The sequence below is a fragment of the Panthera leo genome, chromosome C1 (assembly GCF_018350215.1).
Source record: "Panthera leo isolate Ple1 chromosome C1, P.leo_Ple1_pat1.1, whole genome shotgun sequence".
Taxonomy (NCBI): Eukaryota; Metazoa; Chordata; class Mammalia; order Carnivora; family Felidae; genus Panthera; species Panthera leo.
The window spans coordinates 215,607,771-215,632,781 of NC_056686.1; the positions used below are offsets into that span (position 1 = coordinate 215,607,771).

General features: G+C 51.1%; 1 protein-coding gene across 2 annotated transcripts in view; it reads left to right on the forward strand.

Moving 5' to 3' along the window:
- The window catches only part of AGAP1 (ArfGAP with GTPase domain, ankyrin repeat and PH domain 1), a 551,033-nt gene that overhangs the window by 209,293 nt on the left and 316,729 nt on the right, over window positions 1–25,011 (forward strand). For both annotated transcript variants that reach the window (XM_042950624.1, XM_042950625.1), the window contains exons 4-6: window positions 6,873–6,958; window positions 9,351–9,492; window positions 14,003–14,137. In XM_042950624.1, the coding sequence (XP_042806558.1) occupies window positions 6,873–6,958; window positions 9,351–9,492; window positions 14,003–14,137 (363 nt within the window). The remainder of the gene's footprint in view (window positions 1–6,872; window positions 6,959–9,350; window positions 9,493–14,002; window positions 14,138–25,011) is intronic.

A 25,011-nucleotide genomic window follows, 5' to 3' on the forward strand; every position in this document is an offset into this window, starting at 1 on the left:
GCAAAGTTCAAATCTGCCATGTTAATCTAGAACTTCGACTTCTTTCCTGATCTTCCTTTGTTATTTTACTCAGATCTGGGTGAAATGAAGTCATGGGAGACCACGGCCTGCCCAAGGAAACACCCATGTCCATGTTTAACCCTCCTTTTCCTGGAGTCCTGACCCTGAGCGTTTACCCAGGGAAGGACTTACCAACCACCTCAGTCATCCTTGTCGCTGGTCTGTTTCTGTAGTTGCTACTTTTTTTTTTTTTTTTGTAAACAATGTAGGTTTTAAAAAAAATTGGCAGAGGCAATGAAATCTGACTCTGTTAAATTTTGTAAACTAATACATTACCAATGGAACTTTTTTCCTAGCATAAAAATAATACACGGTCCAAACAAAATTCCTTTTAAATGTCACAGTACAAAACCTCTGTATAAACCTCCATGTTAATAAGTTGCTGCCTTTGGTATCTTCATCACACTTCAAAAGACAAAGTTAACTTTAAAAAATTTCTGGCATGTTCACGATGAATTTTTTTAATGTTCTCCCAGGGAGAAATAAAATCCTAGTCTTTTTCAAAGTGTCCCTCTCATTCCACTTGTCTTAAATAATTAGGAAACAATAAAATTTGCGGATATTCGTTCTGTCGGGGCCATGCGGAGAAGAACACTTCAGGCGAATGTTAGGAAGGTTTTCATGGCCAAGAGTGTCTACGTGGTGAGCACAGGGGGCTCAGTCCCTGATGTGTGTCCCAGCCCCAGCCACAGCCCGTGATTGCTGACCAGCCCCGAGGCCAGCTTGTGCCTCCGGGAAGCCTCGGATCCCAGCCACATCCTTATCAGAGGCTAGGACGATGCCCCTCCCCTTTCCCTTGGAAAAGGGAAATGATATACTCTACAGATGCAGATTGAAAGTCAAAAATCATTTTCATCTTTTGCCAAAGCATGAAAAAGTGAAGATTAAAATCCACAGGAGAAAAACAAACAAACAAACACGGTGAGCAGTTTTCTGTTTAGTGCTCTCAGTACAGGGCTGATCTTGGAGCTGTGGGCAGAGCAAGGACGGGGCCATCCCCCGTGTTCCCAGGTGGCCCCTGGGTGCTGGGAGATGCCGCAAAGGCTGCGAGGCTCATCTGTGGCCTGGGTGGTGTCACGTGCACCCTGTCTGAGCAGAATCTCACGTGGGAGAGAGGAGTGCAGGGATCTCTGGGCACATCTGGGTTTGGGTTTCCTTCCTGCCACGCGCTGGCCTGGGGGCTTGGTCAGCGTCTGACCTTTCCCTCCCCAGGGACACGAGGATGTCAGCAGTGATGTTTGTGTCCTCGGCAACAGCGGAGACCACGTGGGAAGAAGAGTGCTTTGTGATCTATCGCGTGTTCTAGGTCTCTGTTAGTAGCATTGCTTTCTCTCGCTCAGAGAACTGTTAACGATACATTAATAGCTTTCAGTCCCATCAGACAAGATGATAGAAACAGAAATGTCAAATATCTGTTGGCAGTGATCACTCCCAAGAAAGCTTCTTTTTAATAGGAAAATTTAGTTTGCTTCCCCCCCCCTTAAACCAGAATGACAACACAGATGAGCACTTAGACCTCTCCGTGTAAATCGCCCTCCACTGTAGATCGATCCCACCTACCGTGAATTAAATATTAGAAGGAACTCAGGTCCTGCTCAGGACCAGTTGTTTTACTCACCCTAAGCATCCCAAATTTAAAACTGGTTCCCAGGATTGAGAGCGGGACTCAGTTTCAATCTTGAGACTTTTAGAGTAATTGATCACGTTGGATCGTAAGAGACTTCCTCGAGTCTTTTTGAAAGACGTTTAGAATTGCCATATTCCTGGTGTGCTGTTCACAACACACGTACATCCGCGTCCCTGTTCTTGGGAGGTACGGTCAGGTCCGCCTCTTACCCGTTTTGGGAAGAAATGAAGGGGACTTGCTTAAGAACGCAAGCTCAAGGGCACACAGAGGCAAACAGGGAAGTTTTCTGGGAAGCCTGAAAACCTGCCTTTGGGTGAACCAGAGAAATCCCTAAATCGCACGTGAGGTTGAGATCGGACAAGAAGAGCCGCACGTCTCTGCCGAGTGCTTAACGTGGTGCCGCTTCCCCCTGGTGGCCTCGCTACATCTTTGGAAGGAATGGACATAAGGGACGAGGGGCATCAGTTTTCTGTTCTCGTGGAGATGTCCTCACGGGAACGGGGCCCTGGTGCCACGGTAGGGCCGGCAGATCAGCAGCTGTGTGTGGGCTCTGTGGCCCCCGGGGTCGGCTCTCCCCTGCCCCCAGCGCCCTCTGCACCTGTAGACAGGTGTGCCGGGCCAGACACCTGTTGATGGTTTCCACTACGAGGTCAGGTTGGGGGGCACTTTGGAAAAGTAACAGTAATTTGATGTTACATCACGATACCCGGCAGCCCCAGAAAGCTGAGCGGCATCCGCATAATAAATTTATCGTGTTGGCTGCGGGGAAGACTGGGCACTGAGTGCTAGGAACACAGAATTGGGTCGCGTAGACCTGTAGGAAAGTAATTGGAAATTGGAATATAAAACAGGCATCAAAAATCTACATGAAAAGCGAAGTAGGTTGTAGCGTTGGTGGTGCCCTCTAAGATTTTGGGAGGAAAAGGTCTGATGCCTGGGACCAGGCGGTGTGTTCGAATGTAAGTAGCAAGAGTGGTGGCCTCTGCTGAATGCGGACCAGTGCGGAGCAACACAGTTTCCTCCTGAGGCTTTGCCCCTTTGTTTCTAAAGTAAACGGTAGAGGGGTGCCCGGCCGGCTCAGTCGCTACAGCTTGGGACTCTTGATCTCAGGGTTGTGAGTTCAAGCCCCACATTGGGTGTAGAGATTACTTTAAAAAAATAAGATAAAATCTTAAAAAAAAAGAAATCCGTAGAAAATGAGCTTTATTTCCATGCCAGACCACGCCTCCCCAGTACACAGTGGCCCCGTGCTAGTCGAGTCTGCTGAGGATCAGTGGTAGGAGCTTATTTATCTATCACTTTTATTGACCCCATTCTTAATGCTTAAGCACCTGGCTGAATTTTATCTAATTGTTAAATCTTCAGGTTCATGGCAAATGCATAGGAGTATTTAATCTCTTTTCCTGAGGTATGTATAGATAGTACCAGGAAAAATAACATAAGCCAATCACGGTAGCTAATATCTGTAGTTGTAAAGTATTGAAAAGACATACTAATTATATATCTGGGGGGGGGGGGAGATGTAAAGTGATTTTAGAATTGGGAGGGGTCTTTCCGGGTGGAAGAAAGGATCACCCCTCCTTTTAGAAAGTCTAGAGTCCTTTGCTGAGGTTACAAAGACAGAGATTATAGAGGAACAAACAGAGGGGTCGGTGCAAACCCTTCTTGACTTGAATACGATGATTGAACCATCTGGAAGCATCATTTGTGAACAAGGCTCCACAAACACACATGAAGAGAAGAGAACGAAAGAGTTGGTGTGAAATTCACCCCGCAGGTGCCGCGGAGCAGGGCGTCCAAGGGGGAGGTCCTCAGTCAGCCCCACGCCGTTCCGGGAGGACTGGGTGCTGACGCCCAGCGGGTTCTTGCTCCCTGGAGAGGTGGGGGAGGCAGCTGGGCGGCGGAGGGATGCTGGGACTTGGGGAGCGGGTGTGGTCCCAGGGACAGGCTCCGCTGCTCCCTTCCTGCCCGGAGACGACCCGGACTAGTGAGGAATCGGGTGTGTGTGGCCAGGATGCCCAGGGCAGGCCTCTGTGCACTTGGGTGCTGGGGGCTCAGGGCCTGCTGGTGGGGAGGCAGGGTCCCAGGGCGAGCGTGGGCTCGGGGCCAGCTCTGCGGCGTTGTGCGGTTCCCTCAGGTTGTGGGGTGCTGTGGGGTGGGCCTGAGGCTGAGAGCAGGTGTGAGGCAGGCAGGAAACTCGTGCGGAAACCTAGCTGAGAAGCCTAGGTGATTTCAATGAATATGGACAGTTGGGATGGAGAGAACAAAGGGGGTTTTGAAATGCTCTGGGGATAAGCTGGGTGGAGAGAGAGAGTGTGCGAACTCATTCTGGGGGATGGCGGACCACCAGGACAGAAACTTGGCATCGGAGGATATTTTAGCTTGCCAGGGCGGCTGTAACAATGGGCCACGAACTGGGGCGCTCGGCACAACGTAGATTTGTTCTCCCGCCATACTGGAGGCCAGAAGTCCGAGCTCACGAGACAGACCTGTTCCAGGCCGGTCTCCTGGCTTCTCGTGGTTTGGGGGCATCTTTGGTGTTTCTTGGCTTACAAAGCCCCTGCCTTAATCTTCACCAACATTTCCCCTTTCCTAAAGGCACCAGTCATTGGTTAAGGGGCCCATCCTGTGCTAGTGTGAGCTCTTAACGCCTCACATGTGCAGTGGATTTATTTGCAACTAAGATCACATTCTCAGGCACTGGGTGTTAGGACTTCAGCGTGTGAATTTGGGGGTGCACAGCTCCACCCATAATAGCAGTAATGCACTGCATGAAATTGATGTGGCTCTTTTAGGATGTGATAATTAGCCACTTGCAGATTGCGGGATGCTTGATGATCACCGGGGTTTTTAAAATACCCGCTGGGACACCAAGGGTGCCATGCCGCTCGGCCCCCGTGCCCACCAAGAAACTGCTCGTCTCAGTTTCCCTGAGCACAGGCAGAACTCTGTGGCCGAAAGGACATGCAAGGTGCCGCCCAGACCAGTCCCTCCCAGCAGAGGGCCCCGCTGATGTGACATCACATGACCTGCCTTGAAACCACTCAGCTGCGAGCACAAATATTTTCCTGTGATGTGAGGGCTTTAAAAACGTGCATCAGATCTCTCGGCAGACTTGGTCTGAAGTGCACTGTTAGCTCAGGCAGGTTCGCGGTGACTGTCACCCTCATTCAGGAGCCTGGATCGAGGCACCAGGAACCAGAGGAGAGATTTTTGAATTTGTAAACAAATACCTGTTGGTTTTCCCGTGTCGCTCTCAGTATGACCTGTCAGACCTCTGGCAACAAGAGGGGAAGAAAAAGGCTTTTCCCCCAGTACAATTTCCCATCTAACATTGTGTTTTCACGAAAGGCTGAATTCAGTTCATCTCACCAAGAAATAGCAGGTTCTTTTAAGTTGTAGAAAATACAGAAGTGATATTACTATTGCAACTTGGGCTAACTTTTCTATTGCAAGTAGGTTTATTAAACGTTAAGTGTGTCTTTTATAAAAGCGCGTGATGACCCTTGGCAGAAACTTTGAATAACGCTAGTAGTAATTGCCAATGGCACTGCCCTTCAGGTGGGCACCTGCCCGCTGGATGAGGTGGTCCCATTTTACAGCTGGGGACACTGAGGTAGAGAGAGAGGTGAATAAGGGAGGCCGGGTCCCCCAGCATTGCAGTCTTGTGGCCGTGTCGCACCGGGGGGGTCGGGGGCTTCTGTGCCACACGCTTCCTGGCTCACCTTGTAGTCACGACAGCTCAGCTGGGAAAAGGGTGCCATACTCGTTTACCTACAAGGAGTCTGTGATTTGGGGACCGGAAGTCATCGGCTAGTCTTCCGACAGGCGCGGACATGCCTGTTCCCTTCTCTGTCCTCTGCCCTCTTTCTTCAGCATCGTGCCCACGCAGGGGATCAGAATGGGAGTTTATGTGTTTGATCTGAATGTTGGAAGGTTTTCTTCGGTTTTTCTTATGGGAGCAGACTGAACACCAGATAAAGCAGGTGTGTTGTACGTGTTGCATCGGTGCCCGGAAGGGAGTGGGTGTGTGCGTCTGTGTGCATGTGCGTCTGTGTGCGCGCACATCTGTCTGTGCACACACGTGTGCTCGCTTTGGAAGATGAGCCCACCCGGAGCCGATGCGACCCCTGGAGGCGGAGGGTGGACACACAGCCTCTGGGCCGGGGAAGCTCTGCCCCCCTGGTTCTCCAGGGGGGGTGGTCATTTGGGGGTGTAGGTGGCGTTTCTGGAAGGTGTCCGTGCCAAGGCCTGAAAATGAGAGCAGGCAGTGATGATGTGTTCCTCTCTCAAAAACAAGAAATCAGAATCCTGCTGAGGGTTAGCTAGAGTGGATTCAGAGCCCGGAATCTCGGAAGGTAGTTTGTCCTTGGAGACGGCAGAGGGACCCAGAGGCGCGCGCACTTCCCTCGTCCACCCGAGGCGGCCCGGGGTGCCGCGAGGAGCTGCACGGGACACTTACATGTCCCGCCCCACAGATGTATATGCACGGCGCCCGGCAGGGTCCCTGGTGGTTCCCCGCTAACACAGCGCGCTCTCTAACCCCACCCCCCTCCGCCAGCCAGCTGCCCCGCTCTGTCTCGACCCGTGGGGAGATACCATCCAGTAGTTCTGTCTAACACGTGTGTAGTATCGAGCATCCTTCCCTTACTTGTGCCCCGTGAATACGGAAACACCATTCCCATGTTCTGTGTTTTCCTTTCAAAAACTGGGTTTCTCTTGAGGAGAATACAGGTTCTCAGCCCTTGAATTTATCAAAATCTTGTACACTAGGCACCTGTTCAGCATGAAAAATTCGTTCCCGTTTTGCAAAACCCAACAAGAGAATGATCATTTCCATGCTCTCTGTTTCTGAACTCTGTGCATCGTGTTCCCAGTGAGAGACGATTCCCGAATTTACAAACAAAGCCTACGTTAAAATTCTTCCCTTCTCGGCCACGGGTGATCCTGGCACTGCACGGGAGGCTGTGCACTCTAATCAGAAGTGAACACGGGTCCTTAAAGACAAACACGTAAATCTGAGTTCAGTAGTTGTTTTAAAATCCAGTGGTTGCTGGTCCTAAATACTGAGAGATGCCTCCAGGGCGACAGCCAAGGGTGTATTTTTCCACAAGCGAAGCCCACGTCTATTTGCCCTCCTCACTCCCGGTCTTTCTTGTATAACGAGATTTTTTGTGTGTGGCAGGTGGCAGATTCAAGAAAGAAATCGTCGTTGACGGACAGAGCTATCTGCTGCTGATTAGAGATGAAGGGGGCCCCCCAGAGGCACAGGTAAGTATTACAAGCAAGCGGTAAGCAGCCTTTTCTTTCACGTTTGCTTCAGCGTTGAGGTTCCGATTCAACAGAAATGGCTCTGGAAATCAGGTGTGCTCAGGAAAGGTGATGCAGAAGCCCCACGAACCTGTTTTCTCTAAGAAACGAATCCTGTTGTTCCTTCAGACAAAATCCTAGAGCGAAGTCAGGTCTGCGTGGCTGGTTTTCACTTTGTGTTTTTAAGAAGGAAGGAAAGACACGATTTGCGCTCATTTGTCAACTCCGTTGATTCGACTTCTGGAAAGACCCATAGTCCTCTCCCGTTCCCTGTAAGCGGTTTGCTCCCTGGAGCAGCAGGAGCATTGAGAAAGTGGCTGGTCGGAAATCGCGAAATCCGATGTTGGGGGTGGGGGATTCTGCTCACTGGGCTTCTTGGCACAAGTCTGCCTCCTCTGAACACCGGCGTGCAGCCCAGTGTGGTGTCTCCGGAAGTTCCCTGAAGGCTGGGCATCCTGGAAATACAAAAGCACAGGTGGCGGTTTACCTGATCTCCGGGGCCTTATTTTACTTGCATAATAATTTACTGGCCAAGCGCATAGTGGGAGCTGAATCCAGGAACGGTGGGCGAATGCCTGCCCCGTGTGGGTCGGCTCATGTAACCCTCGAGACGACCCTGCGGGACGATGTGCTGAGGAGTCCCGTCTCCACCGCGGACGCCGAGGCCGGGACTTCTTGCCCAAGGGTGGACGTGGTGAAGGGGCACAGACTCCGGGGCTCTGCCTGTGAATGGCACCAACCTGGGGGTAGAACCATGACTCCCCCCCGCCACTGGAGTCTCAGTCTGGGCGTCTTGCCGTGAGAACACATTTACTCGGTTAACTGAGGACCAGTCCTTTATTCCGGACGTACTGTGTTCAGGGCCGTTATTTAGCCCAGCGGCTTCCCCTCATTAAAGATTTCTACCATGGGGGGCTGTCAGTATGGAGCCTTTTACAGCTGACCGACAGGATTTTGTACACAATTAGGCAGAGCGTGCTTGGATATTCAAGGGGGAGAAAGTCCTGTTTTTAAGTTACTGTTCCCAGGCACGTGGAGGCGTGATCTTTGTTTTCATTGTTTCCGAATATTTCCTGGAGCTTACCCAAGCATAATGGCTTCACGAATGAAGTCGTAAGACTTTTTTGGGGCTACTGTCATCCTAGGGTTGTGTAAAAACTCTGCCAATCAAATGGCTTTTGTGTGTGGCAGTTGCCAGGGGAGCCACGGGGGTGGGTTGGGGGGGTTTACGGAGTGCTCACCACCTACTAGGCGCTGGGCAGTGAGCGCCCCCTTGGGAGAATGCGGTGTGGCGTGCACTTCCCAGCCTCGGTCTGGTCCCCGGGTCCACGATTGCTCTTCAGATGCGTGGGGACACCTCACCTCACTGCTCGGAAGAGAAAGGAAAAACATACCTCCAGGTAGAGAGAGGGCAAGGTAGGTGCCCTGTGTCAGCCTGGGTCCTGGGTGCTCTGCTGGGGCGGCAGGCCTGTCCCGGGATCCGTTCTTCCCAAGATTTTGATCTCATCTCAGTTTTTCATTTGGACTTCACGTATATTTACGTTTTTATCACGTATAATTTCCACATATAAGCGAATACGCTTATCAGTTAACACATGAAGTCAGAGCTCCCCCCCCCCCCCCCCCCCCCCCCAATTTCCCCACGTATATCCGAGCTGGTACCTTGGCTGTAAAAACTTACTTAGGAGCTGTGGCTTCTCAGAGAAAGGAAACAGGATTAACGTTACTATTACTGATTTTTCCATTTCCCCTTGGAAAGTGGAGGATCTCTGGTGCCGGCCTGACCGGCTCGTGGTTCTGCTGTCGCAGTCACGTGCGACCCTGGGAGGCTGCTGAGGGTCCAGGACCTTCCGTTCCGCTGCTCCGGCCTTACAAGGCGGTCATGCGCACTGAACAGGCTCGTCCGCGCCTGGCAGCGCAGTTGTTCGCCCCGAGGCACATTTGCTGTAGCTTCCCCTGGATGCGTGGAAAACAAAATGGCCCAGAGTCAGGTGGTTGTGGAGTTGGAGAGGCTCTGCTACGAGGCTGGGTTTGCCTCACATTTGTGGGACCGCCCTTGGCTGGATCAGGACGGAGGGTAGAGGGTCCCACGGGGAGGCATGTCTGGTTTGCAGTCCTCGGAGACGGGGTGGCCTGGGTGGGAAGGGGGGGAGGGTCCCGTTCCGGGCTGTCACGAGAAGGACGTCAGCGACGCCACAGCAACGTGTTACAGCCAGAGTCCGGCCTCAGGCTCGGCCTGACGGAGGGGTCTGCCGGCCACGTGTCCTCTGCTCACGAAGATGCCGTTCCCACCCTTTCTGTCCCCGAGCCTCGTCACTCAGTTCCTTCTCTCCTCCCCTTCTTCTCTCCCCAGTTTGCCATGTGGGTGGACGCTGTTATATTTGTCTTCAGCTTAGAGGATGAGATCAGCTTCCAGACTGTTTACCACTACTACAGTCGGATGGCCACCTACCGGAACACGAGCGAGATCCCCCTGGTTCTGGTGGGGACCCAGGGTGAGTGCCATCTGCACGCAGGTTGAGTTTAAAGGATTCCAACACTTGAGCAGTGAGTGGAGTTGTGGCCTCTGTTTTTGGTGTGGAGGAATCTGAAAATGCTTCGAAGAAGAAATAGTTTCCTCCTGAAGGCTTTTTCCAGTGAGAATCCACGAAACTGAAATTGTCACATTTCCTGAATTGATTCTGTGGAGAAAGCACTTGGTCAGCAGCCTCAGAATAAAACCCTCCCCCAGTGCCCTAGGGAAAATAAAATCTGTTTTCTATCGTTTTCTGTAGGAGGGGTATCTTAATTCTTTTGGTTACATAAACCAATTAATAGGCAATTAAAAGGTTTATTTTACCTTCTGGTGCATCTTTAAAATTCTACCAATCTCTTATATACAGCAGAGTCTTGTTTTATTTTGCTCCGTCTGTTATGTGTCATGATCTGTAGCTAGTTTTTTTTTTCACCTAACAGGCCCCTCAGAGTCTAGAATTAACCCTGTGTGAGTACGTTTCTTCTTTTCTTCTAGGTCACTTAAAACTTGGCCTCTTAGCAGAGTGCAGCCCTTAAGTGTCCTTGTTCTCAATCAGATTCACTGATGTACCGGTGTCTGCGTCTGGGTCTTCAGTAAGAGGCCACATAGAATGTTTTTAAGACCCAGATGGCAGGTTGACTTTAAAAACTGCTTTGTCAGCAACGGGGGCAACTTAAAACATAATCGTGTCAAGAAAACTTGGATTATACCTTCATTTTTGTTGTTGTTATTCACACCCTGTTTTTGTTAGAACGTCCACATCTGGTCTCCCTTTCTCCAAGCCCTGATGTGACACTTTTCTAAACAGGCACTCGGCTGTGTCGAAGAAGCTGTTTGTGTGCTACCGGCTCTAGTGTGCGGAGAGTGAGCTCAGGCAGATGAGCCCCGGGCATGGGACGGGTGTGTGTGTTGCAAGAATGGAAGTAGCAAGGAACCAACTGAAAGCATCATCTGTGTGCTAGATATGAAATGTTAGAGTCAGGGTTTCATGGGGAGCCCCCCCCCCCGCCCCCGGCCGCCCTCTTGCAGCCAATGCTGCAAGTGGTCCCAGCCCTGAAGCCTTGAGAGCAGGTGGATTCCACCTACAGCCCGATGGGAAAGACGTTCTTTAGGCCCGAGCGCCCCCTAGTGGTCCCTGGGAAACAAGGGCGCACCAGTACCAAGTTGGCATGTTTGAGGTGGCATCCTGAAAATTCTTAGTAGTGTTTTATAGTGGGTGGCCCGTCTAGAGCAGATCCTGCTTTAAAGCTTCCCTGAAGATGCAGCGACTCCTTCCCAACGAGCACCACTCCGGCAGGCCAGCCCAGGGTATTTCTGAGCAAAATCAGAGACCGGGCGTGGGCATCTCCTTAGTGCCTGCACGAGTTAAGGGGTTTCTATTTATGACTCAGAATGTCTTTTTTTCTGGGGACTCACTGTGAGAGGGAGCAGGGACTTGTTCAGCCCAGGCCAGAAGGCTGCATGTGATCATTTGTTGTCGTCTTACACAGCCAGGTTTTGGGTAGTGGAGAGTGGAGTGGAGTGTCCTGTCCCTGGGTGTTGGGGCCACGCAGTCCTGGCATCGGGGCATCCTGGCTGTGTGACCTTGACTGCCACCTCCTGTGGCCGGGGTTAAGTGGAGGAACTTCTGTAAGGCACCGGAAGCATCCGTGGGCACATACACGTAAGATAAGTGGTTGCTGTTATAATTGTTACAGCTCAGTAATCAGCTTTAGTGAGGTCCTGATTGGGATGCCAGAAGCACGGCTCTCTCTCTCTCCCCTTCCTTGGGGATGAGCGGGGCCGTCTGTGTCCCACCTCAGCCGAAGGAGGGCATATCCCTGTCCCCCACCAGGATGGTCCGTGTCTTTGTAGAGGAGGCTGACGAAGGCTCCGTAGAGGCTCTGGGGAGGCCCTAACGTGGTCCCTGACTGCAAGGACCTACCCCTTTTTATTCCTGCTGGCGGTAGAAGCATCTGTTGAGTGAGCGCATTTTGCCTGAAGAGGCCCCGGGTGAGTGAGCACCTGAGCCAGGGAGCCCGGGTGGAGGAGGGATTCCTGGCAGTCTCCTCACACTCGTTTGTGAGACGTCGTTCATACTTCAGCATAGCCCCGTCCCAAACGAACGGGACGTGAGTGAGTATTAGCAATTAGGCAAGTTCCTCTTGGTCCTTGATGAGACCTTTAATTTCCACGGTGCCCCAGACGCCCCCCAGTGGCGAGATGGTGGAGTGAGTGTGGGCTTTCTGGAAGGTTCCACTCCCAGGTACCTTTTACTGCTCACAGACTTGCTTTCTGTGAAGCCTGCTCGTTTGTTGTGCTTTTGCACAGGTTTTGTGGGATGCTGGAGATACAAGGTGGGTCAGGTTATAGATGAGGGACTCTGAGCTTCTCTCCCCGGTGTTTGGGGTTGGTGGCCTGGAGGTAGGAGGTTCTGGAATGGGAAAGATGAACAATTATGTTCATTCTTTAAGGACGCCTGGCATGTGGCGCGGCCTCATCCACAGGCGGGAGGAGGGGCTCTGTGGGAATACGTGTCCACTCGTGGAGCCAGGGAGCCTGTGTGAGGGTCCCGTCAGGGCACAAGACATTTCCGAATGAGGCGGCTGTGTAACGTGTGACGAGCAGGTTCTATTTTAAATGCCTGCAGATTAAATTTATTTGAGAGAAAGGCATGAGCCCTTTCTCGTGGATATCTCATGGATATCTCGAGGATACAGAGTTAGGGTGGAACGAAAAACAAGGCTTGTGTCGCCCTGACTGAAACGAGGTGCAGATACGACATGGCCACACCCGTGACGTGTCGCTGTACCTGGGAATGTGAGACGGGACAGAAGCGGGGTGGGCATCCCACTGAGGAAAGGGGGCCGTGGAAGTGTCCGGGACTCCAGGTGGCGATAAATCATCAGCCGGATTGACAGATTTCAAGCTTTTTTCCTTCCTGTTTCCTTAAAAGATGTTTACACCTTTAAAAAAAAATACATCTTTTTCTTAAGTGTTGTGAAATTTAAGTCAAATTTGTTAACCTGTAAGGCAAGACAGGGCAAGATAGATGTTCTTGGAACAAATCCCTGTAACAGGCCTTGCCAGGGAAAGTTCTGGAACATCTCTCGAGATGGTGCGGGTCATTGTCCGCAAAAGAGGTATGAATCAGAGTTAGTCTTGATTTCTCTGAGGGAAACTGTCAGGTCAGGCCTGTTCCATAGGGCTGAGGATAAAATAGGAAGAAAAGTAAGAAAAAAGAGAAAGAGAGGGAAAAAATGAATAAATTCTTCCCTTAAGATGGCCTTTTTTATGCACTTCCTGCCCCCAAGTAAACAAAACATACAAGGTTGTGGCTGCCTCGTAGGTCTTCTCTTGTGCTGCACTTCCTCTGGGTAGTAGGGAAAATCCCACCAGTGGATTTTTGTTTAAAGAGCAGCTGGGCGTTTCCCGTAGCTCGGGAGCCTTTATGCCGCTGAGAAAGCTTCACTGCAGGAAAAGTCCCTGAAAAGTGCCTGCTGTCTCACACCTAGCTCCGCGGCCTTAACATCTTGGCCTTCCTGCGTTGGCGTGTGTCGGGCACGAGGCTGGCGCTCAGCAACTCCCTGGGAACTCATGATAGGACGCATCTGGGACGCTGAGCTAATAAGGACTGAGTCTTCCTTTTTTAGGGGACTGGTGGCAGGTGCCTGACATGTCTGCTTTGCCGCTCAGACGTCCCCATCTGTACATAGATCCTGTAGGAAGTGGGTCTGCCCAGGAGCGGCTGTGTTAGAACTAACACCCCCCCGACTGCCCCACCTCCCTTCCCACTCCTGCCTCAGTCTCCCTTAAACACACCAGGCGCTCTCCCCCGCAGGTGGTGGCTGGTTGGCCCTGCCGCCTTCCTGTAGATGGGGCTGCCCTGAAAATCACACCGAGCACACAGACCTTCGACCTCCTTCCCTGCCTGACGTGGCTCTGGTGGCCACACTGTATGGTTCAAGGTTGCTCCCCGTCTGCGCCCCGTTCTCTGCCTCCCTCCCCAGCTGACCCCTCTCTCCCCGGCCCACCTCTCCCTCCCTGGCTGACCTGGTAGCCCCTCCGTGAAGCACAGATTTTTGTGTGTTCACTGGGGTAGCCCTGTGCCTGCAGTAGGACCAGACACCTAAGGGCGGCTCTGTGGACACGCACCGAACGGGTGAATGGCTGCACCTGTAGGAATTATGCTCATAGAACGCATTTCGCAGGATGCTTCTTGCACCGAAAGTCACCTGCAAATACCGAGCGTGGGGTGTCTTTTTCCCTTTTATTTTCCTCCGGAGCCACGTTTAACTCCCACGCCTTCCTTCTGGTCTTCCTAGGCGTTCTTTTGTCCCAAATTTCAGAAGCAGGATCCTCTGAAACGGATTTTTACAAAGGATGACTCTAATAAAATGTTTGAGATTATTACTTGGAGGGTAAGCTAGGTTTTAAAAGCCCCAGGTCCTTAAGTTGCGGGAAGCACCCGAGCTACTCGTGGTCACCCTGTCTTTGCTCGTCTGTTCCAGATGCTATAAGTTCCACGAACCCGCGGGTCATCGACGACGCCAGGGCGCGGAAGCTGTCCAGCGACCTGAAGAGGTGCACGTACTACGAGACGTGCGCCACGTACGGGCTTAACGTGGAGCGTGTCTTCCAGGACGGTAAGCGCCCCCCGCGGCCGGCGCGGCACCGTCCCCCCGGTGGGCGGGGCCCCGTCCACGTGACCGCTGGCCCCGCCCCCGTCCAGAGGGGGCTCTCGGCTGCCTGTGCGCATGTTCAGAAGCTGCAGCCCCCCCACCCCCCCGCCCGCCCGTTCGCAGGCGCTCCGTGACCTTGGCGTTCAGGGTCAGACGTTTGCAGGTTTCTGCGCGCGGCGTGTCGGACTTGACGCGTTTGCCGTCTCTTCTCCGCCGTGGCTACTGGTTCTTAATTCAGGCTTGTTCCTAAAAACGGCCTACGTATCGCATGTTGGGCTTTGAGGAGGATAAACAGAAAGAGTAAAGAGAGCCAAGCGTGGACCGAAAAAACCCAAAACAGAAGAAAAGCCCAATCGCACATCGTTCCGACTCGTGGCTGGGAGCCAGCGCCACGGGGCAGGAATTGTTTCTTTGTGACTGAATTCATTAGTGACCCCCCTGCTAATCCCGGACCCCCGGGACAGGGGGCGTCAGACAGGAGGCTCTCCGGGAGCAGCGCAGGGTTCCATAGGGGGGGGGGGGGGCAGCAGCCCGGGCACAGACTCCGATGCCAAGTGTGGGCTGGGAAGGGGGTGGGGTGGATGGAGACTTGGTTTCTTTGGTCTAGGGGGGAGGGGGGCGTCGGGAAGGTCTGGGGGAAAGCCGCTTCCCCCGGAGGGTCCCGCTTCTGGTCGCGGTCGTGGGGACTAAAGGCCGGGTCACCCCCTGCTCGGGCTCACATCCGCGGCGGCAGAGCAGACCGCCCGAGCAGCCGGGTCACCCCGGCCTTGCCGGGCACCAGTGCGAGTCGTAGTGACAGGCCTGCGCTTGCAGGACAACGTGCGAACGCTCGTCTAAATGTCCGGATTCGTTTTCAGTCGGGGCTGTAGGAATTGCACACTGTGACCTGTTTCATTACATCGCAAAGGTGACCGTTTTCACACAGCACGTTTTCTTCCCCTTTCCTTAAGCACCGCCATGCTCTAGGCTTTTCGCCTCTTTTCTTCGTGCAGTGGCCCACCCTCACCCCTTCTCACAACGTGTGTTCCAGAGACCTTTGTACCTGCAGTCTTCACTGTCTCCCCAGGGCCCGCTCGGAAACCGCAGCATCCCGCCGAGGGCCCTGGGGTCTCCCGGCCCTTCCTCCTGCTCCGCACGTTTGGGGGCCCCCTCGGGCTGTACCCATCCCTGCTGGGTGGTGGGGCCCCGTGGAGCCCGTGCAGGCCCGTGTTTGCAGCACCTTGAACGGTCGCCCGTGAAGAGCCCCGCACAGAAGCGTGTGGGGTCCCGGGAGGGTGTCCCGCGGGGCAGGCTCGCCGTCTTCCACCAAGCAGCCCAAACCCTGTGCGACCAAACTGTCACACGTGAAGGTCCCCAAGCTTGGGCCCACGACCGAATCTGGCCAACAGCCTGTTTCTGTAAGTAGTGGTTTCGGTGGCCCCGGCTGGGCCGCTTTTGTTACCACTGCTCAGTTGAGGGGTGGCAACTAAGACGTCAGGGCCCCACGAAGCTTGAAACGGGGACCCTCTGGCCCTTGGTGGAAAGCGCGTCGGTCCCTGATGGGGATGTTCGGAATTTCCTTGTATGGGTGAGCTTATTCTCCGCAATGATTGCCTCACTTGTGCGTTTATCGCAAACGTGAACTTCCCGTAAGTAAGTGGACGCATACACCATAATCCTAAGAATTAGTAAATAGTAGGGGAGGCCAAGATTGTTATGCGTCCCTGCCCTGCCTCCAGAGTGTGTGCAGAAGCACTTTGTTGTCTGCAAGTTGGGATGCCAGCAAGGGGAGGGGAAGGGCCTTTCCAAACATCATCATCTCACGTAATATTAAGGTGTTGCTGTTGTTGGGATTTGAATGGTGAAGCACGTTACGCTCTTGGGAGTTTTCCCAGGCTTAGGAGGTTTTCAATACGTTTGTTTTGTTACTTCTGCTTTTAGAAATAATGCCTTCCTGTTAAACATTTGGATTGTACAGAGTCAGAAAAGGAAATAAGGCTCACGATATGACAGCTTCTGTGACTATTGTGATTTTGTCCTTAAAATATCTTTATATGAAGATAAGTTTGAAAAATAAAATTAGAGTTGGGGCACCTGGGTGGCTGAGTCGATTAAGCAACTGACTCTTGGTTTTGGCTCAGGTCATGGATCTCGTGGTTTGTGGGTTTGAGCCCTGCGTTGGGCAGAATCTGCTTGGGATTCTCTCTTTCTCTCTCTCTCTCAAAATAGGTAAATAAAACTTAAAAAAAAAAATAAGGGTTTACTCTTATTTTGTAGGGTCATTATGTGGTATATCTTTTTATTAGGTCATACATAAACCCCTTAATTGTTACCGATAAAAGTTATTGATTGAGTGGAAATTGTGCTTGGTACTTAGAAATCATGAACGTTAAGAATCTGTATTAGTCTTTAAGGAAAAAACACCCCGTAGGGTTCAGAGTTCAAGAAATCAAGGCTCAGAAAAATGACGTAGCTGGACCAAAAGCTTTGGGCCTGGATTGGACGCCTGTCTTGGGACCAAGAGCCCAGAGCCTTAACCATCCTGTCATTACACAGCAGGGACCTGGGTCCTGCCCACTCACCTGGGGGAAGGCTGGGCAGAGTGGCTTCAGGGACGCAGGTTCACTGCACACTCACTGACACTGTTCATGTGGATTTGTCTTTCGGTTTTCTGGCAAGCCTTAGGACTTGTTTTTATTTACGCACTCTTTATCGTTGCATTGTAGAAAGAGAAAGAAGGGGCACGTGGTTTCTTTGTAAGGTTTAGCTTATTGCTGGAGAAAAAACAGAGGCTGGACTGTTACCCCAGCAAGACCTTATTTGTACCTGCCCCTGCCGGCCAAGCATTCTAGTCCCCTGGCTCCCCGGGTTTCTTCTTTAAGATACCAGGGACTTTTAGTCTTTGCTTCTTTAACTTTGCCTTCTTAGTGTCCTAAAACTGAAGACAGAATGTTTACTTTTCTCTCCGTGGTGTCGTTTTCAAATGGCTCTCGGAAAGTAATTCAGGAGGGAGCATCCTTATGAGCCCCAGCGGGGTCAGGAGGCAGGGAGGTAGATGGATCCATTTGTTCATTTGTTTATTCTTTGAGTCCCTCACCTGAGCACCAGCCTTGCCTGCACCGTGCCTCTGGTTCGGGGTAGAGAACAGGGAGGGCCTTGGCGAGGTGAAAATTCAAGTACCCAGAGACCTAAGCTTGCACCTTGCCCTAGGGTGGAGGGGGCGAGTGACAGACAAGGTTGCTTTCTGTCACCTGCTCGCAGAGGTTCGGGATCACCCTTGACCCGACTCCTGCCGAGTGTGTGTGGCTCGCACAGCAGAATTATCTGGCCCCCACAGGGGGTCTTATAAATAAGATTCACCTTCGGAGAATGCACGTGCTCACCGGTTCTGCATCTGGGCTGCCGGGTCTCGTGGGGGCGTGGTTACCCATCTGTTTGGAGAGCCCTACAGGAGCCCTGGGCCACCAAAGTCTGGACCAGAGGGGATTGAGGCAACCTGGGGCTGCACGTGCCCACCCCCCCACCCCCCATGTCTCTCAGTCTGTCTAGTTCTGTGCAGTTCTGTTTGCCCCCGGTGTGTCTGGGAGATCAGCAACAAGCTTTTGTATTTTTAACATTATAATGGTGATTTCCGGGTCAGCATTAGATTTTTCAGAAGCCCCGGGTTATCTGTTCTCTCAGGGCCTGGATACATGAAGATACAGGATTACAGGAGAATAAAGTTCATTCTCTGTAGACGTCATTCCTCTGATGTTAGGGTTCTTACTGAGAAGGGTTTCCCTCACTTCCTGAGGCAACGAGCTGAGTGGGAGAAGGCCTTGCAGCGACACATCTTTTGTGCCATGTTAGTTGAGCTTCCGGCTAGGGGTGGTGGGAGTTTTCAACCTAGATGTTCAGGGACAACCTACGATGCTTAGGACTCAGTGACAAAAATAAATTCCTCCCCTCGAAGGCCGAGCAGTGCCGAAAGGTAAAAACTCTTGTGTGTAAACGGTTGAAGAGCCCCTTAGACCATCAACGTGCGCCATCTTGGGAGGAAGAAAGTGGACCCTGCCGCCTTATCCTCATGACAGAGCGTTGGGGATTCTCGTTCCCTCAAAGTGGGTTTTTGGAAATGGTGAATTATTCTCTTTTCTTTTGGAAATTTCTCTTTTGGAAATTTCCTATCCTACGTGAATGTCCTCGCTTACAGTTTGTTTTGCTTCGACGACGGTGCTTGTGTGATGGCCGCGTGTCGGGTGTAGTGAACTGCCACAGTGTAGTTCCCTCCTTCCAACCAAGCAGGAGGTAGAATCAGTTCGTTGTTTGTTTTGACATTTTTTGGCATAGAGCCAGTAGAACCCCTACGTTTTTTTTGGGGGGGGGGAGTATATTTTATAATTTTTTAATGATGGGATCTGACTGGTATGTGGTGTTTTAAAGACCCCTGATGTCTAAAGAAAAGTGGTTTCCCTTTCGTACAGAATGAGTAGACCTTTGGTGGTAGTACAAAAGAATTTAGTTTGTCACCCAAGCCCTTTTATGCCCTTGCCCTCTCTCCCTCGCTCCCTCTCCTGAAATGAGCTGATAGATTTGCCTGTATTGTAAAGCAGTATCGTTTTCTATGTGGGTTTCCTGTAACGCATCTGGACACCGGCTGTTCTGTATACCGAATTCAGTATTCTGAGCACGTATATTCTGAAGTTGTAGTCATTTGTTAAATCCCACCGAAAGCATCCTATTAGACGTTAAAGCACACTCCCCTGGAAAGCTTAAACTCCCTACCTTCTTCAGCTTGTATTCGTAGGACAATAGGAAAGCCTGTCTGCAACCTATTCTGCTCCGACAGTAATTGCCAGACCCGGTCAAGATCTGTACTGACCAAGATCTGGATAAATTACAAATTACCATCTGTCAGCTTGACTCTCCCCAGGGCTGCCGAGTTTTGTCACCGTGTCATCCGGTTACGAACTGGACACTGTCCAGTTCGGCGATCCCACGTGGAAGACTGTTCACTCTAGAATAGATGATCTGCGTTGCATTCATAAGAAACGGTTCGGTTTTAGGTGCGTGTGGGTGGAGAGGCTGGGCAACGGCATTAGAGGGCTCTGTCTGCCCATTGCTGGTGCTGCCATAACCCGGGCTTGCGCTCGGGCTTCCGGGAGTTACACGCCGACGTGCGCTGTCCTGTGGACGGGCCTCTGTCTGACGGCGTGGTCCCGTTCTGGGAGGACCCACATCAGGCTCCCGGCACCGTCACGCCAGCTCTTTACAACCGTGTGGCGCTTCACGCTCTGGAAAGCACTTTGTAAGAAGCTGTTCCCTAGGTGCCCCCCGGCCTGCGGACGGCTCACCTGGGCGCGGGGACCCCCGTGCTACGGGCTGAGCCAGGAGGGGCTGTGTGGCTGGCCCGGGGGTTTTCAGGAAGTCAGGGAGCCTCCCTTTGCTTTCTGGCCTTCGCTCCCAAAGACGGAAATCCTGATGTGCACAGAATCCCATTCCCCATGAATTGTATGCGGCTGCCTGGTCCTCATTACGGGAGCGTCCGGCATGGGAGTAGCTGTGTTCCCGAGCCCGGTTTGTACAACCTAATTGCATGTATTAGAGCATCATTAAGTGGGAGCAATCTTCGGGGACTTGGGTCCGAGTGCCGCGTGGTGTTCTGCTGACGCCGCCGTCTTTTGTTTGTGCCGCTAAAGGATGTGTCAATTAGGCCTATTCCATGCTTTCTGGGAACCGCCGTAATTTCCATCGTGGGGGTGGCCTCTTTTATTATTTGTGTTGTGGCTGCTGTTTTTCTCTTTATTGTGTTGAGATTAGATCGGAGTCCATTTATTTTTGTGTTTGGTAGATTTCTTTTTCCAAAGGAGTGCTTTCAAAAGTAAGATTTTTCACGTTTAAAGGCAAGCCATATGTCTGTGTACATTGGCATTTAAGAATACATACTGAAAAGGTGAACTGAGTCCTGAAGTGTCTGTTCGTTTGTATTTTTTTTGTCATTTGTAATAATGACTGATATTTATGTCACACTCCAAGGACTTGATGTCAAATAGTAGATCTTAATAGGCCCTGTTTACAGCCGACGTCAGCCTGCATGTCCTTTTCTGACCATTGCTTTGTCTGTGCCTCTGTGCCCGTCGCTGGCCCCGTGTCCCCATGCCCCGCCCCCCCCCCCCGCCCTTGGAGCATGCTCACTGCCCCCCCCCCCCCCCACTGCACCGAAAAGTTGTACATTCAAGACTTCCCGGGACAGATGGGTGGGTAGTTAGTTTATATTATGACGGGGTAAATTTCAGCTGCTTAAATTACACTTTATTCAGGGGCGTTCATATTGAAAATTGTTTTTTAATGTTTATTTATCTTGAGAGAGAGAAGCAGAGGGCAGGCAGAGAGAGAGGGAGAGAGAGAATCCCAAGCAGTCGCAGTGCAGAGCCTGACACGGAGCTCGTACCCACGAACCGTGAGATCATGACCTGAGCCGAAATCAAGAGTCGGACGCTTAACCACCTCAGCCACCCAGGCGCCCCTAGGGGTTAGTATTTTAGAACTTCCTAAGAACAAGGGTGAGAGTTACGTACATATGGCCCAAACGGGAGAAAGGAAGAGAAGGAAAACACTCAACAGGTTCCTCTACAGGGAATTCGTTGAGTCCAGTGCCACGGGCGTGGCCCCAGTTTGGCCGTGGTTCTGCTGTCATCATTAACCACAAGCGTCATTGCCTGTCGCTGCCTGGCGGCTTCTAATGTGGTCGGATCCCATGGAAGTTAGAACCCGCAAGTTGATTCCAAAAGGGCCATGTCTGGCCCATGGTTTATAACCTCTCATTAAATGGAAGAGATACTTAGCTGGAGCTAACACGAAGCAGACTTTGGGTCGAGGCTGTGGGTGGGAAGCGTATATGCGCGGTGAGGAAGAATCTGTAGCTTTGGGTGGGTCTTTCTGTTTCTGCCGTAGCCCTCGGTTATGTTTGGATGGGAAAGTGCGTGAATGATTTACACTGATTCGTTGTATGAAGCATGACGTTGTCAATACCCTTTATATACGTGCATTTTTTTAATGTTTATTTCTGAGAGAGAGACAGTGCATGAGCGGGGGAGGGTGGAGAGAGAGGTAGACACAGAATCCGAAGCAGGCTCCAGGCTCTGAGCTGTCAGCACAGAGCCCGACGCGGGGCTTGAACTCACGGACCACGAGATCATGACCTCAGCCGAAGTTGGACACCTAACCGACCGAGCCACCCAGGCGCCCCCGTATGTGCATTTTTTTTTAATGTTTATTATTTATTTTCAGAGAGGGGAAGAGCATGAGTTGGGAAGGGTCAGAGAGAGAGAGGGAGAGAGTGAATCCCAAGCAGGCTCCACACTGCCAGTACAGACCCCAATGCAGGGCTTGATCCCACGAACTGTGAGATCATGACCTGAGCTGAAATCAACAGTCGGATGCTTAACCGACTGAGGCACCCAGGCGCTCCTGTATGCTACAGCACTTTTAAATTTGGTTTATTTCTTACAGAGATGCTTTCTCTATAACAAAGTTAGATCACAAAATGAAATAATACCAAAGCTGAAATAATCAGCATTAGCTGTAGTAAGTCATATTTTCAGGGGCTAAAAAAAAGCAAAAGCAAAACCAAGAGAATAACAAAAGAAGTTTTGAATTAGTATTTTTAGGGGAAAAAAGTTTGAGTTAAAAACTTCTTGGAGTTGAGAAGCGGTATACATACATGTTATGGACGAGCCAGACATCTGGCACTTGATCTGCCTGACAAACGGGGAATTTGTGAAGTTAAGCTGAGACTAGTGACCGGGTGACAGTGAACACTGTCAGGGCTCATTTGAGAACTTGTTGAAGGTGATGACCTTGGAATAATCTGAGTGTCTTAAGATATTGTTTTGAATTGGACACAAGTCACAAGTATGATATCGGCTTGTTTCTTGTTTGGAGTCTCTTTGTCCAGAAACTCCGTTTTGAGAGTTTCTCTCTCACCCGTTGAACTGAACAGTGGACCCAGAGGCTGGACTTTTCAAGAGGGATTATGTCCTTTGAATTTCAGTTGATTTGCCTAAAATCTTATATCCAAAGGGAAAATGTTTAGGTAGGGGCAATATCTCAACTATGGGTATGATTCACCGACTGTAGCTGCTGGCCCTTACGATACAGAGTTATGTGTGAAACTCGATAATTTTTTTTTAATTTTTTTTTAACGTTTATTCATCTTTGAGACAGGGAGAGACAGAGCATGAACGGGGGAGGGTCAGAGAGAGAGGGAGACACAGAATCTGAAACAGGCTCCAGGCTCCAGGCTCCGAGCCGTCAGCACAGAGCCCGACGCGGGGCTCGAACTCACGGACCGCGAGATAGTGACCTGAGCCGAAGTCGGCCGCTTAACCGACTGAGCCACCCAGGCGCCCCGAAAGTCGATAATTCTTAACCTCATTTATGGTGGGATGGAGGGGAGCATTACAAGGAAAAAGGCATTTTGATTCTTTCAAAAATAACATCCAAAGAAGTCCTCTTAAAGTCTTGATACCAAGACTGATGTTGTTACAAACAACAAGAGACCATAAATAATCTTCTGTTTCACAGTTTTGTGGACTTACCGTGTTACTAGAGGCTTTGCTGCACCCTGGTCGGGAACATGTTGTGCTGTGTTTCCCTTACCAGCAGCCTCGTGCGGGCACCAGTCCCCACACGTGCGCACATAGACGCCTGCTTTAACTCACACACTGCCAACGCTCCTAGTACGTGTGCTTTATCCTGATTTTCACGTTAAGACCCCTCTCTTTTGCTCCTGGAATTAACTTTATCAATGACACAGAAAACGGTCGTGTTAATACTTGCCTGCGCTGTGGCCTCGGAGCTGGGACGTGCCCCAGGATTCTGTTAACGGCTTGAGCCAGCTTGAATTAGCTTGATGTATCATTAATGCATACAAATGGCTTTTATTTTTGTTCATAATCTGTTCACGATGCCACGGGATTCTGCTCTTCCTAATGTTTTTAAAATGACGAAGCGGTGATGTACTTTTTGACCTATTTAACCCTCCACCGCCTCTGATCAAAAGGATACAAAAATATTACTTAAAAAGCATAGTCGGAAATTGTTGTACTTCGTAGCTGGTGTTTCCAACTTATTTTGAAGTCTTCTGTTAATTTTCTTTCTTCTTTCTTTCTTTCTTTTCTATATTTTTAATTCACATCGAAGCTAGTTAGCGTGTAGTGCAATAAAGATTTCAAGAGTAGTAGAGACCAGTGACTCATCCCCTATGTATGACACCCAGTGCTCATCCCAACAAGTGTCTTCCTTGATGCCCCTCCCCCATTAGGCCATCCCCCCACCCCCAACCCCTCCAGCAACCCTCAGTTTGTTCTCTGTATTTGAGTCTCTTAGGTTTTGTCCCCCTCCCTCTTTTTATATTATTTTTGCTCCCCTTCCCTTACGTTCTTCTTCTGTTTTGTCTCTTAAAATCCACATATGAGTGAAGTCATATGATATTTGTCTTTCTCTGGCTGTGGAGTCTGGTTTATTTTACAACATTATTTCCCCCTAGAGAATACGGACATAGCCAGATTCTGAGTAGCCTCCATTCACTGAGGAATTGTCCGCTAATGACTGGATTAGCAGCCCCGATATGTTTGTTCATGAGAGAGAAGGAAGAGGAATCCTCCAGGGAGGAAACTTGTGAAAGTCTTTGACACTGGAAGGCGTAGCTTTACTCCACGGGCGCTGATACCTGTGCATACTCCTGAGCTGGGCGGGGGAGGGTGCTGGTCAGTGTCACCTCCAAGAGTGCCCGGGGGTCCAACTCGAGCAGGTGCCGGGCTTCCCCCGAGGCAGGCCTGGGGTCTGCGGTTGGCCCGTGTGGTTCACGCGGCGTCACTGCAGACTTTGTGAAGAGAAGAGGGCGCACCAGCAGGTGTATGGAATCTCCCGGGCTTCAGGGAGAAGTCCGCCGTGCGGAGCGGGTTGAAGCCGTGCTTGTGTGAAGAAAAATAGGCTAAAAGCTTTGATGACTAAGTTGGATTTGTGCGATTTGCTAAAGACAAGGTTTTTAAAGAATATGAGATACGGAAGTAAGACGGCCCCCAACGCCACCGCCCGGGGGCTGTCATTGTTACGGGGTGGGGTGTGTGGCCGCGTGCATGCCCGCGTGTTCAGAGAAAGTGGGTTATCGGGCCTCGCGACGTTGGAGAACCTGCTTGATTACATCCGTACTTTTTCTGCAAGAGTTTTCTCATTATTCCATTGCATTCCATTAAGTGAATACAACTACTTTTTTGGTCCAATCGCCTAGTAGGTATTTGGTTGTCCCCCCTCCCCATTTATGTGTTTGATTCAGGTTCAGGGCCTCGGTGGAGGGCTCTCTGTTTAAGTCTTTGTCTCCATCCTTAATCCTTTCTTTAGGAGACCGCTCTGGAGGGGAGACTGCCGGCTCAGTGGCCCGCGTGGCCTCATGGCTTTCGGTCCTCAATGTCCCCAAATCGTCCAGGGAGTCGTCCCCGCTCAGGCCTCCTTCTTCTGTACCCTGGCCACACTGGGTATTTTCTGTTTAGAAACGTTCATCATTTATAGATAGAAAAGAATCATAGTGGTTTTTTTTTTTTTTTTTTTTTATTCTTCAAAATACTGTTTTCACTAGGTTTGTCTCTCGGTGTAAAAAGCAGCTCCTCTTTGGCAGGCAGGAGTTTGGTCAAGAGATGGGGGTCGGAGGTCTGGCGTGGCAGGTGACACGTGGGAGCAGATGGGCCTCGCTGCTCTTGAAGACGTGGCCTCGGTGCTTCCGGGGGGTTCTCTGCGGCTGGAGCGGCGCAGAGACCGCCCCCGATTCCGTGTGTGGCCGCGATGTCGGAGCTGGGGTTCCCTCCCCCGTCCGGCCCTTC